At 30.2% G+C, this 12,042-nt stretch overlaps 2 protein-coding genes across 16 annotated transcripts; one reads left to right on the plus strand and one right to left on the minus strand.

Annotated features, from left to right (window-relative positions):
* Positions 1 to 116: 116 nt before the first annotated feature.
* On the plus strand, positions 117 to 9,472 carry LOC122570468 (putative inorganic phosphate cotransporter). Of its 5 annotated transcripts, XM_043732811.1 has the most exons (8): positions 1,407 to 2,623; positions 2,706 to 3,139; positions 3,457 to 3,590; positions 4,227 to 4,527; positions 5,274 to 5,512; positions 5,741 to 5,890; positions 6,884 to 7,261; positions 9,243 to 9,472. In XM_043732811.1, the coding sequence occupies exons 3-8, from the start codon at positions 3,492 to 3,494 to the stop codon at positions 9,468 to 9,470; spliced, it is 1,395 nt and encodes a 464-aa protein (XP_043588746.1). In that variant the 5' UTR covers positions 1,407 to 2,623; positions 2,706 to 3,139; positions 3,457 to 3,491; the 3' UTR covers positions 9,471 to 9,472. The 5 variants fall into 5 exon arrangements, with proteins under 5 accessions (XP_043588749.1, XP_043588745.1, XP_043588747.1 ...); XM_043732810.1 differs by lacking the exons at positions 1,407 to 2,623; positions 2,706 to 3,139 and adding an exon at positions 135 to 1,367; XM_043732812.1 differs by lacking the exon at positions 2,706 to 3,139 and having other exon boundaries at positions 1,406 to 2,623.
* A 203-nt stretch (positions 9,473 to 9,675) lies between these two features.
* Positions 9,676 to 11,256, minus strand: LOC122570470 (phosphatidylinositol-glycan biosynthesis class X protein-like). Of its 11 annotated transcripts, none has more exons than XM_043732820.1 (5): positions 11,089 to 11,255; positions 10,934 to 10,994; positions 10,351 to 10,477; positions 9,956 to 10,267; positions 9,676 to 9,861 (listed from the first exon to the last, which is right to left on the minus strand). In XM_043732820.1, exons 3-5 carry the CDS (start codon positions 10,468 to 10,470, stop codon positions 9,709 to 9,711), a joined length of 585 nt encoding a protein of 194 aa, XP_043588755.1. In that variant the 5' UTR covers positions 10,471 to 10,477; positions 10,934 to 10,994; positions 11,089 to 11,255; the 3' UTR covers positions 9,676 to 9,708. The 11 variants fall into 11 exon arrangements, with proteins under 11 accessions (XP_043588755.1, XP_043588754.1, XP_043588761.1 ...); XM_043732819.1 differs by having other exon boundaries at positions 11,119 to 11,170; XM_043732826.1 differs by lacking the exon at positions 10,934 to 10,994 and having other exon boundaries at positions 9,956 to 10,252; positions 11,119 to 11,256.
* Positions 11,257 to 12,042: the final 786 nt, after the last annotated feature.

The following is a 12,042-nucleotide window of genomic DNA, read 5'->3' on the forward strand; positions in this document are numbered from 1 at the left end:
TTAATTTATTTTGCAATTATAATTTATTCTTAAAACAATTTTTTAATCATTTTTTTAATTCCTGAGGTAAAGCATCTTTTTTATCGAATTTTCTTTTCATATAATATTTAGATGATTTAAATTGATGCATTTACTAAAAGCAAAAAGATATTTATAAGTTAAACAAAATGAAGTCTTACTTATTCTAACAGAATCTCATCTTGATTTATTACTAATATTCGCTTATAAATAAGTCATTCAATTAGTTTACTATTTAAAAATGTTTAGAACGATGGGTCGTTGCACTTTCATGAAAAACAGTCATTCGTGAGATATGGATATAATTATAGGAGTAAAGATAAAACTTTAACGAGCTAACAATTGAGAAGTTTCTGCCTGGCTGGTGAAATATGACGAACAGTTGAGAGATTTTCCAATTGGATAATTAAATGTATTACGTTAAATTTAAACAATCAATGTATAAGTATATCGAATGAAACGAAATCTGTTGGTAATTATAATGTAATTATAATTGAAATACTGTTTGCTTCATCGAAAATAATAAGAGATTCGGAATATAAATTTGGAGGTAAGTGAATGGGTTTGAAAATAACGCGTTAATAGCTAGACATCAGTGGGAAATATAACATTTAGATATAACGGAATACGACTATTGTCTATTATTTGTCTATTACTTCCAGTCTACTACGTCCAGTCTTATTAAATTTTCGATATAAGTATGTATGTAAGTTATTATGTAGGTATTGCAAGATTTTGCACAGTCATTAAGGATTTATCTATTCGAGATGTGAAATCGTACTGATTTCTATCGAAGATTTGACAATGGAATTATAAATTATCTTAATCTTGAACTAGAGTGTATTTCCCTTTCCAATATAGAATATATGTAATATTCACTCTGTTTTTGTCTGGTTTGTATATTGTATTTAAAAAATCGCTAATATAATTATGTATATCAAAATTTTAGATACACGCGCGTAGTGTTTGATACACTATATATTAGTCTTATGTAATACTATTCCAAAGTATCATTGTATTTTATAACAATATATGTATTCGTCTGGTTTTCCAATTAGATAAGGGAGAAAAGTGATAATGTACTATTGTGTGTACGCATGCAGAACGTGCAACTTGAAAAATAAGAGTGGGAGAAACTCTTTTCGGTGTTGGACTATAAAGCCACGATCAACCGATTGATGGATCGTAGTGTCTTTTTTGCGATTTACTTCGGAACTGGACCCTACCTAACAAATTGTGTGCACGCTCGAGTATTTTTATTAATAATATGATGAATTCCCATGCAACGAAAAGGGTCTCTATCATTTCTATTTCGGGGCGGATGCAGATACCGGCATCCAAACCAAGAGGTATTTAATTAAAATCTAAAACTAAACTTATTTTACCATATATATGTATATCTCGTTTCATATTAATTTTATTCGTTTCAATTTCCAAGTGTCTCTCTTCTCAGTTCACCAACATGAAGAACAACCATATCTGATCAAATTAGCGTCATTGACGAAACAAACATGATCTTTTCATAAATAAATCTTAGATAGGTTTCAAAATATATAATATCATTTATAATAGAGTGATTTATTTCTAATAATAATTTTCTTTCAGACATACGTTTTAGACAATGTTCGTTTACATTTTTTATTATTAGGTACGTCTAGTACTCTCTATAGAAACTACGAAAGAAATAGATTTGATAATAGAATTGTTCATTCTAGAAGATAAAATTGAAGTATGGAAAGCAATATCTGATTTTGATTTAGTGACATTGATCAAAGATAAATTTTATTTATCACGACTTGTGCGAAGATTGGTGACGTTTGTCCTCATTTAAAATCGTGCTTCTCACGTGTTTGGATTCTCCCACTCGTGCAATGATTTTTTATATCTAATATCATATTCTTACCAACTTTTCAAGCCTTTTTTCTAGGCTTCTCTGTCTTTAAAGTGGTCAATAAATTCATTTATTTTAAGTATTCCATTAAAGTTGTAACGAATATTAGTATTTTTATCATATTACTACATACATTAATGATAATTAATATACCTATATACATATTATGTACATGTGTATTCGTATAGAAATATCTTTTCTTGGTAAAATCTACTCGACGGTATACATTAAATATTCGTTTAATTACGAAAATGCTTAAGAACACAATGTATTTTGTTCAACGTGCATAGCATAAATACGTGACGAATCGCTTTGAATTCCAAGACATGACGCCAACAGTTCGTCAATGTCAGATTTCCCGCGATGTCCTAGAAATATGGAATAAACGAATCGCTCATCCGCATTCTCTGCATTGCACGATCGTGGTATGCAAGAAATATAGAGAATGCAACAAGTTACTTCAAACCGATTGATAATTATTGTTCAAGGGTTTTAACAGAACTTTAGACTAGTATCATTTAATCGTACGATAATATACTATCGAACAGCAATCAACGAAACTTATAAACGGATAATAGGAAGATAAATCACGGATTAAAAGATTAATGTTATTTATGAAATAGCAATCGTATCCGTTCATTAATTTTCATTTAATCGAAACCTTGAAAGGAAGGAAAGAGAAAAAAAGAATGTGCAAATAAGAGGTAACAATAAGTATGTATTACCTAAGTTCTATTTTCTACAGTCACGTTATTCACGTTATTTAAATTATACTTTCTTCTATTATTTCTTTAAGAGTCCTGAAATAAAATATTACGTATTTAAAAGTATGAATTTGTGTAAAATAAAAGTGGTAATGTATCACGAAAAAATAGCTCGTTCTTTCGGGAGAACAAAATGAAACTATTTAAGAATAAAGTGAAAAACAAAAAGAATTTTGCGATATTGAAATCTTATGTTTCAAGTGCAATCACGTCTGCGACGATGGATCACATGAGAAGCACGTGTAAATGAATACTACTCATACGCAGATACATCTATAAAATTTTATTTCGTTTTAACCACGATTTTATAATGCCTAACAAACATGTAAATAAAGCAAAATAATATCTATAAAATGAGTAGTATGACATAATCACAACTACCATAGAATAAATGATCTACAAAGAATTATCGCTTTCTAAAAGTTTTTGTTACAGTTATCGAAATAATAAGGTTGTAACTAACCTTGTAAGTAAAATGACAATTGATTTTCCTATGATTTCTATAGTAGCATTAGCAACCAATTTCAAACACAGAATTTTCTAAAAACGTGTTCCATGAATACTTATTTCTTAATTAATATCTTTACTTGAAACGGATGACACAGCACTTTTTTTCCAACCTAATGGTATACACTTTTTAAATGATAAACACTTTACTTATTTATAGCGTTTAAAGTTTACAGTAAAATTGACATTATACTCTCTATAACTATACATGTATATCGCGTACGTCGATCATTTGTTTCTTACCACTAATGAAATTCTTTAATTTATAATTTACAGCACGATACGGATGTAGACACACACAGGGTCTTTTAATGGCACTGGGCTTTCTCTGTTGTTATGCCATTAGGGTCACTACATCAGTGACGTTAGAAGCAATGACTAATGCCAAATCTGCAAATCCTGCTTTCGAAGTATGACTATTTTCCCATTTTTCGATTTGCTTACTAATTTTCATCTGTTGACTATTTTGTAGAATGGATTTAGATACAGAAAGCAATATCGATTCGTAGAAAATTAACACCTGCAGTTGACGGTGTATTTATGTAGATGACTATTATATATTATGATAATACGTAATATTTACAAAATACATAATAGTTACAACGAATAAATCTCATTGTCAGATTAGTATCTGTGATTTTATATGACCATCGTAATTATAAAATGTACAAATATGTATAAAATGGTTGAAATGATTCTAAATATACTATGTATTGTACATCGACTAATTATTTGAATTTAATTATTGATTGTACATATTTTATACGTAATTTATATGTAAACGCGTGCTAAATTCCGCGTGTGCGATGCGTGTATGTGTATGGAATTTAGCAGAAGGAATTTAGCACGCGTTTACATACACATTATGTACATATATATTTAAATCGAATCGCTTTCTATACATATACATATATAGTACAAATTCTCAAGTAAAATAAAAAATATTAACTTTGACAAAATGTTGCAATAATACTTGTTAATAGTAGAAGCTACGAAACAATTTACTTTTAGGTTATTCTCTACAATTTTGATCCTTTTAATTGAAGGAATTTCCATGGAGCGCCGCCATTAAGGATATAATTCAGAGTTCTTTCTTCTGGGGATATGTGTGCACGCAAATTATTGGTAGCATAGTGGCACAAAATTGGGGAGCACATAAACTTTTCTCACTGGCGCAATTCGCATGTGGTTTGGTAACACTTTTAATTCCCGTACTTGCCGAGTACTGTGGATGGGAAGCAATTTGTGTTACTAGAGTAATCGCCGGTTTATTTCAAGGCACTGTTCTGCCGTGTCTTCACACATTACTTTCGAAATGGGCGCCTATGGATGAAAGAGGGAGAATCTGTAAGTATAAAAATTTTGATCATTGAGGCAGATTATGAATATTGATACACAATGATCATTTAAAATGTTGTTTCGATTCCAACAATACGAATTAAATTAAGTTATTAAGCCTCTATATCTTTGAGCAATTTCCGCATGAAAAGTCATCAAAAGGCTGTTCCTTGACTCTTTTGGTTTTTGAACCATTATTAAGCCAGTCGATAATCAAAGTAATTTTATAGAATCACTTGACAACGATAAGAATCTTTTCAAGAAATTGTATCAGTCAACGAAATTCATTGTATCTAGACATCAGTTAACATCCATTCATGATTTCTACATATAACGATCTCTTTTAATTATCTTAGAAATTATTAAGTTTAATATTTTATTTCAGTTACTCGACTGTCTTTGATAAATTATTTTCTGTACATGAGCGTATATATGTATCTTTATCTACAGTACGTATCTTTTGTACATATATAAATTATGCGCATTTCGTTTTCATAATTGATGTAAAATTTCAATAAAATAATGTCATTAAATGTTATTCAAATGAAAAATACTTATGATGGCACTAAAAATTATTTTCTATATTTTATTTTTGACAATCAGTATGTTAAAGTGGATGACAAAATTAAACAGATGATAATTTTATAAGTGAAAATAAATTAAGAACATAGACTATACAATTATTTTTAGCAATCGAACGCTTATACCAGTAATTATCAAAAGTATCTGACATACTTATTGCACGCAACATTTAGCGACCTTCGTTTATGCCGGGGGCTGGATTGGAAACGTACTTTGTTTATGGAGTACTGGACAACTGTCAGCTTCTCGTTTGGGATGGCCTAGCTGTTATTATGTTTGGGGTTGTATAGCAATTGCTTCCAGTATTCTGTTCTTTTTCATTGGTAAAGAATCACCGGCTGAACATCCAAGTATACCACAAGATGAAAAAGAATACATTGAAAATAGTCTTGGAATGATAGAAACAGAAGAGGTAAGAATGATTGTTCCTCATCCTTCCTGGTTAAACTTTCCTAATCTAAACATAGACACTAGGTACCTAAGTTTATAGTATTTCATATTAAATATAAAAAACGACATAAACATCGTGATTGCAAAACACGCTATAATTTCAATATTAAAATTTCTCATCGCATTTTATAAAGAATAACGAAATAAGCAGATACGTTTAAATTATAACAAAATTGTAATATTTTTGTAGAAATTACCAACTCCTTGGATTAAAATATTAACCAGTATTCCAATGTGGGCACTATTGGTTACACAGTCTGCTCACACTTGGGGCTTCTGGATGCTTTTAACAAAAATTCCTTCGTACATTGGATCAGTCTTTGATGTCGATATACAAAACGTAAGTAACAGATAAAATACATCCTTTCACATATTCGTGTTAATTTGCATGTTACGCGTATATTGACAAGTTTATCCGATTGTTTAGCATCCTTACATTAACCTAATTATTTCCTATTTTTACCAGATCTCTTCCAACTTATCCTTAAATAAAATTGTCGATATCAGAATTTGAAATAAGATATTAATATAATGTAACAAAACTCGTGATAATGTTTCTTTTCGAAGAGTATAACATTAGTCTTTTCACGCAATTGAAGAGTCCAGAAGAAAAATAGCTGATGATTCTACATAAATCGAAATTTAAATATTTACTACCATATATTACAAATTAGGGAGAGCTATTAAATTGCATTACTATAGTACATGTATATACACAGGGTGTTCGGCTACTATTTCTACATAATTTGAGGGGTGATTCTTGACGTCGAAATAAGACGAAAATCAAGAATAAAGAATTGCGTTTTCGGCTTTGCTTTTTGGTTATTGACCAAAATATTCCTGCACGCGAGCAAATCTCCTTACACGAACGGAAGGAGGTCGTCTAAGCAGCGGAGCGCATAGTGATTCTTAATCCGAACGACACCTGAGCGACAGCTTATCTCGCATAAGTCGTAGAGAAGAAAACCATGGTATTCAGAGACCTAAACAATCTCGCAAAAGAAATGGTAGATTGAACATTAAACTTGCTTACTCATCGAAATCCATAAGAGCATATCGAAAACCGCCCTATGATATTTCCAAGTAAAGAGGATTAATGTTTTCTCTAATTCTATAATAATATAATAATATAATATATATATATATATATTATTATTATTATATTATTATATTATATTATTATATATATATATATATATATATATATATATATAAGAAAACAGCGGACACGATACAATATCCTTTCCTTTGGACTCTTCAATTGGAGGACCACAGCTTTCATAAATACTCGAACAAAAGTTTAAAACTAAATATTTATTTTGATCTATCTTAGAATGGTCTATGGAGTGCACTACCATATCTCACAGCATGGATTTGTAGTTTTCCAATCAGCTATATTTCGGATGTCCTGATTAAACGAGATGTTTTAACCGTACAAACATCGAGAAAAATTTGTAATACGATCGGTGAATGGATCCCAGCAATTGCATTAATCGGTCTTGGATATGTTACTAAGGAAGAACCTGGAATAGCAAAAGCACTTTTAATATTCGCTGTTGCTAGTAATGTTGCTATTTATTGTGGACATAATGTCAATCATATGGATCTTAGTCCAAACTTCGCTGGTCCTTTGATGGGTATTACAAATACCGTGGCAAATATTTGTAGCATTTTGGCTCCGCTAATTGCCAGTGTCATCGTTAAACATCCGGTATGTATAATAATAATTCTTTATTATTTCTAAAATAATTTACTATTTTCTATGCAATTAGATTATACTATTATTGCTGACTTTTCCTGGCATTCTCTTGAAATTCAGGCAGATAGAACAAATACAGTTAATGATCAGTCTGACTTGAATAACATTTTAGATATGCTTTATTAAGAGAAAATAGAAATCATAAAAATTTGATCTTTTGTAAGTCGAATTAATACTCATGTCGTTGTGTGTTTGTATCCCTTCTTTTTTCGTCATTATTTTTATTTACAATATATTATATGCAATATACGTATTATTACTTACATGATATGTACACTTATGACAGTTAATTAAAAGGTAATTGGGTTGATCGTTCCAACCCGTATACAAGCTAGAAGGATTTTTTGGAAAGAATTGTACTTTGCAGTTTTTGTTAGTAAATCGATATTTCAAATGTCGTCAAAAGATAGATTGCCTTAACTTTACCATGATAGGATACGAGTAGAATTTTGACGTTCTATACTAACAAGAGTAAGATCCCAATTGATCGACTTCAATTTTAATGAACGTTTACAAGTTGATAGTATAGTTGATAGTATATAGTTGATAGTATACATATATACCTCCTACATACAAAGTGGAGCACAAGTACAAATCGGAATACCTAAATATCTCCGTTAATAGTCATATAGAAAAAACTGCACAGGACAAAAGAGAGGACAACTTGAAGAGGCACATGTAATGGTAGATAACGTTGGTTATTATCGACATCTCAATTATCTTATTGATTTCGATAATTTTTGGATATATTTTAGAAATCAACATTTTGAACAACTTTTTTCTATACATATAACCGCCATTCAGTTACTGAAATATTTGTAAAAAATTATCGGTATCACCACAGTGGATTCTACTTACTATTGAACGATCATGAAAGGGTGTGCGTCGGTATTGGTGGCTGGCCGTCACCTCACGACTGCCGGATAAAATGACGCCTAATCCAAACCTATATAAACTATAAACAAAAAATAAGAATTAAGTTTGCTTGAGGCGTCATTTTATCTGCTCGCCATGAAGCGGCAAACGATTAATGGTAACGGGTGCTGCTGTCACGAACGCACAATTATAGGCAAAATTCACTGTAGCGATATCAACAGTTTCTTGTGAATATTTGGGAAACTAGGGGCCGAGCGACGGTTATATACATAGAGAGAAAAGTTGTTCAAAATGTTGATCTCTGCAATGTATCTAAAAATTATCGAAATCGGTAAGGTGAGTAATATGTCGATAGGTACTACTAAAAAACATAATGACAATCTTGAAATCTCATTAAAAAAATTACTTTCAGACAATATTTTCCGAAGCTATAGAAAAGCTGACTACCCTCCAATTCGGATAATTTTTCGATATAGTTATAGAAATTGATATTTTGAACAGCTTTTTTCCATATATATAAAGGGTATAGTCACTTATTTTCCGAGATATTCGCGAAAAGCTATCGTCTATGGTAGCGTATGCATAAGTTTGGTTACCGGCCGCTGATCGGTATCTTCTGTTTATAAACGAAAGTCGGACGAACCTAAAGACCCTGCGCATAGCTGCATATGCGAAGCCACGGGAGTTTGCGTAACTTACAATTACGTGAATATTATCAATGCATTGGTTTTAGGCCCCGATTCTTTTATAATAATAACTTGCAAAAGCTCGTTAACACCAAAGTCAACTAATTGGAATATTTCTCTTGCAATCTTCTTTACTATTGCTTAACTATATCATAGTGTTTTGAGAGACTGAACTGAGGTTGCAAAATGGAAAGAATGTAAACTCGTCACAGGTTCCTTAATTATTAATAATTTTATTTCGCATACTCACAAACGTTTTTACATTAATGATTCATTAATGCACTTTAATTATTTAAGATAATATGTGAAAAAGCAAATAATCTAAATGTCAGGCAGAATTTATTAATGTTTTATTATTTTTCAATCTTCAGAATAGCGTTGAGGAATGGAGAAATATGTTCTTTTTAACATCCATAATATATTTTCTTGGAAATTTGACTTTTATTGTGTTTGGTACATCTAAAATTCAAGAATGGAATGACCCTGTAAGGGAGAAAAAGGATATCTCTATGAGTTCTGCGACTGAATCATCGATGGAAAAGGGACATGCACAAAGAGAAAAAGATACTGAAAAATTGGATCTAGGAAAAGAGTCGTAATATTGCTCTGATACTAATGAATATAACATTATTCATAAAATGTATTGTAAATATTGTGATTGCAGAGTGCATTATTATTTTATTTGCAAGTGTATGCGAAGAATATTTTAAAACGTGAGTGCTGTGTGTACATGAATATTTATGTGTATTATATTTAATATTTATTACAAAATTATATATATATATATATAATGATGATTAATGATTATATTATGCAAACAAGTTTATTTAAGACATGTTACTGGGTTTTAAAATGTTGTTTTGACATAGATTTCCAAATTGTTTGTATAAGACATAGTGTACATAAAATAGTTAATGAAAATGTGATAGAAGTTACTACAGGTAACATAGTTGTTTCACCAACTGGTATTGTCCATATGTCTTCCTTATCCTGCAAAATGGATGCAAAAAGTAAAACACATTTCTATTTATAAAGATAAAGATAAAATAACTTTATTACTTAAATAACAAAGTTTATTTTTTACCATGATATATGGAATCTCTCTCCACTTAGGTACAATCTCTACGCATGGAGAACACAAATCAAGTTTAGAAACTCTATAATCCTTAATTCTTTCTTTACAACCTAATAATAGCATTGGGTTTGGTAAAGTAATGTTCATATATTTATTACTATCATTGGCATGTTGATAACGTTGATGTATTGGAACTTTTAAAGCACATCCTGCACGAATCAAATTCGAGCAAATGGTTACAGTTTGTATCTGTGCTTCCTCAGCAAATAACTCAATGTCAGTCTCCCCATTAACACATACTGTACTCTGAAATTGTGAAATCTGATTTGTATATATGTGAATTAAGATAATTTCATATATATATATATATATAATATACTTTAATTGTATTTTTATCAACTTACAATTCCAAGTCTTCTTAAATTAGTCAATTCATTAACATTAGCATATAAAGCAGATGGAAGTTGTAAATAAATGGCTACGTAACATTCTTCTATAAACTGATCGACATGTACTTGATACATTAAATCTCTGTAAATAGAATTTTTCATGAAAAATAAAACAAAATATTTTAATGATTTTGATAAATCTTTGCTACCTCAGTCTGTGTTATCCAAGCATTTTACCAAGATATATATATATATATATTTAATAAATGGGACATTTGATACATATTATATAAACATATATATATATATTATACATATAATTATTATTAAATAAAATACCAATATATATGAAGCTAGCTATAATAGAACGATTAGGATTAAAATTCTTAATTTCTACATTTGTACGTGATAAAAAATAATGGTTTCAATTATGTCAAAAAACCTTACAGAAATTATCTATGTTTTTATCCATGAATAATACATAATGATACATAATTTGCTTTTTGAATAAAATTATCAACATATAATCAAATTTCACCCATTGTTTAGATTGGATAATAGACATTTTTTTTGCTTTACTTTGATACCATGGTCTAACCTATGAAATCCCGTTCCTTGCACTTTTAATGAAACACGAGCATCTAATTTATCACAGCTTACTACAATTTTCAAAATAAGTATGTAAAATAAGCTAATTTGTATAAAAGATTGTCTAATGAAACTTGATATCATTTTTTAAATGTCTATAATTACATCTTTTTAATTATGCATTTTTTTCTGTACTTTCATGAAAGCTGAATAGGTATCCCTGGTTTGTCATTTATGTAGCTAAATCGAACTTTACAACAGATTTCGATCAAACTTTATGTGCTTGACAGATTTTAACACTTTAAATTCTCGTCCCTAACTTGTGAAATGGCGTAGGCATGTGGCGCCCTCTAGCGTGAATATCTTGTATGATAATAGAATACATTCTAGCGCTGCAAATTTAACTGTACAGTAGCGTAGCCAAGGCAAACGAACAAAAGTTATTTAACAAATTTATTGACTAAATGTCAAAATTATTTATCAGTAATAACTGTGATCACTTTCAAATTTCGTATTTATCACTTTCAATTTTCGTTACCATGGGAGGAACATTGCCAAGGTAGCGATGGTTACTCTGCGGCCCAAAATGTAGAATTGTTAGAACCGTCACGCTGAGCTCAGAGTTTAAGTAAATTTCATAACGGTGCAAATCTTTGATATTCAATCTATTAGTTTTAAATATAAATTGTTGTTGAAGTTAATTTATTGTGTATTTCTTCATTTAAACATGGAATTAGTTTTTTCGCGAAGTGAAGTTATTACGCGAACAAAGTGCTTCAGCATTCCACGTGCCGCAACCGCGCCGAATTCCCCAAAATATTAGAAAGGCCACGCAACACTATTTACAAAAAGATTAAGTTGATAACAAAATAGAATAATTGAAATGTATGTGCAATGTGATAAAGTAAGAAATAGCAAAGTATGAATATAACAAGATGTCATCATTGATAATCTTGGTAACTAGTTTTCTTTTTCGGGATAAAGCAGGAAGCTTCTTTAATTTGAAGTTGGTGCGGTGTACTTCTTAAATTAAGTTACAGGGCCACGTTTTACCCTCTGACGATCTTTGTTAATTTCGTGTGTCCTATGGGTTCGCAATCTCGCACATTCGTTCTCTTG

This window comes from Bombus pyrosoma, linkage group LG9 (assembly GCF_014825855.1).
Source record: "Bombus pyrosoma isolate SC7728 linkage group LG9, ASM1482585v1, whole genome shotgun sequence".
In the NCBI taxonomy this organism is placed as follows: domain Eukaryota; kingdom Metazoa; phylum Arthropoda; class Insecta; order Hymenoptera; family Apidae; genus Bombus; species Bombus pyrosoma.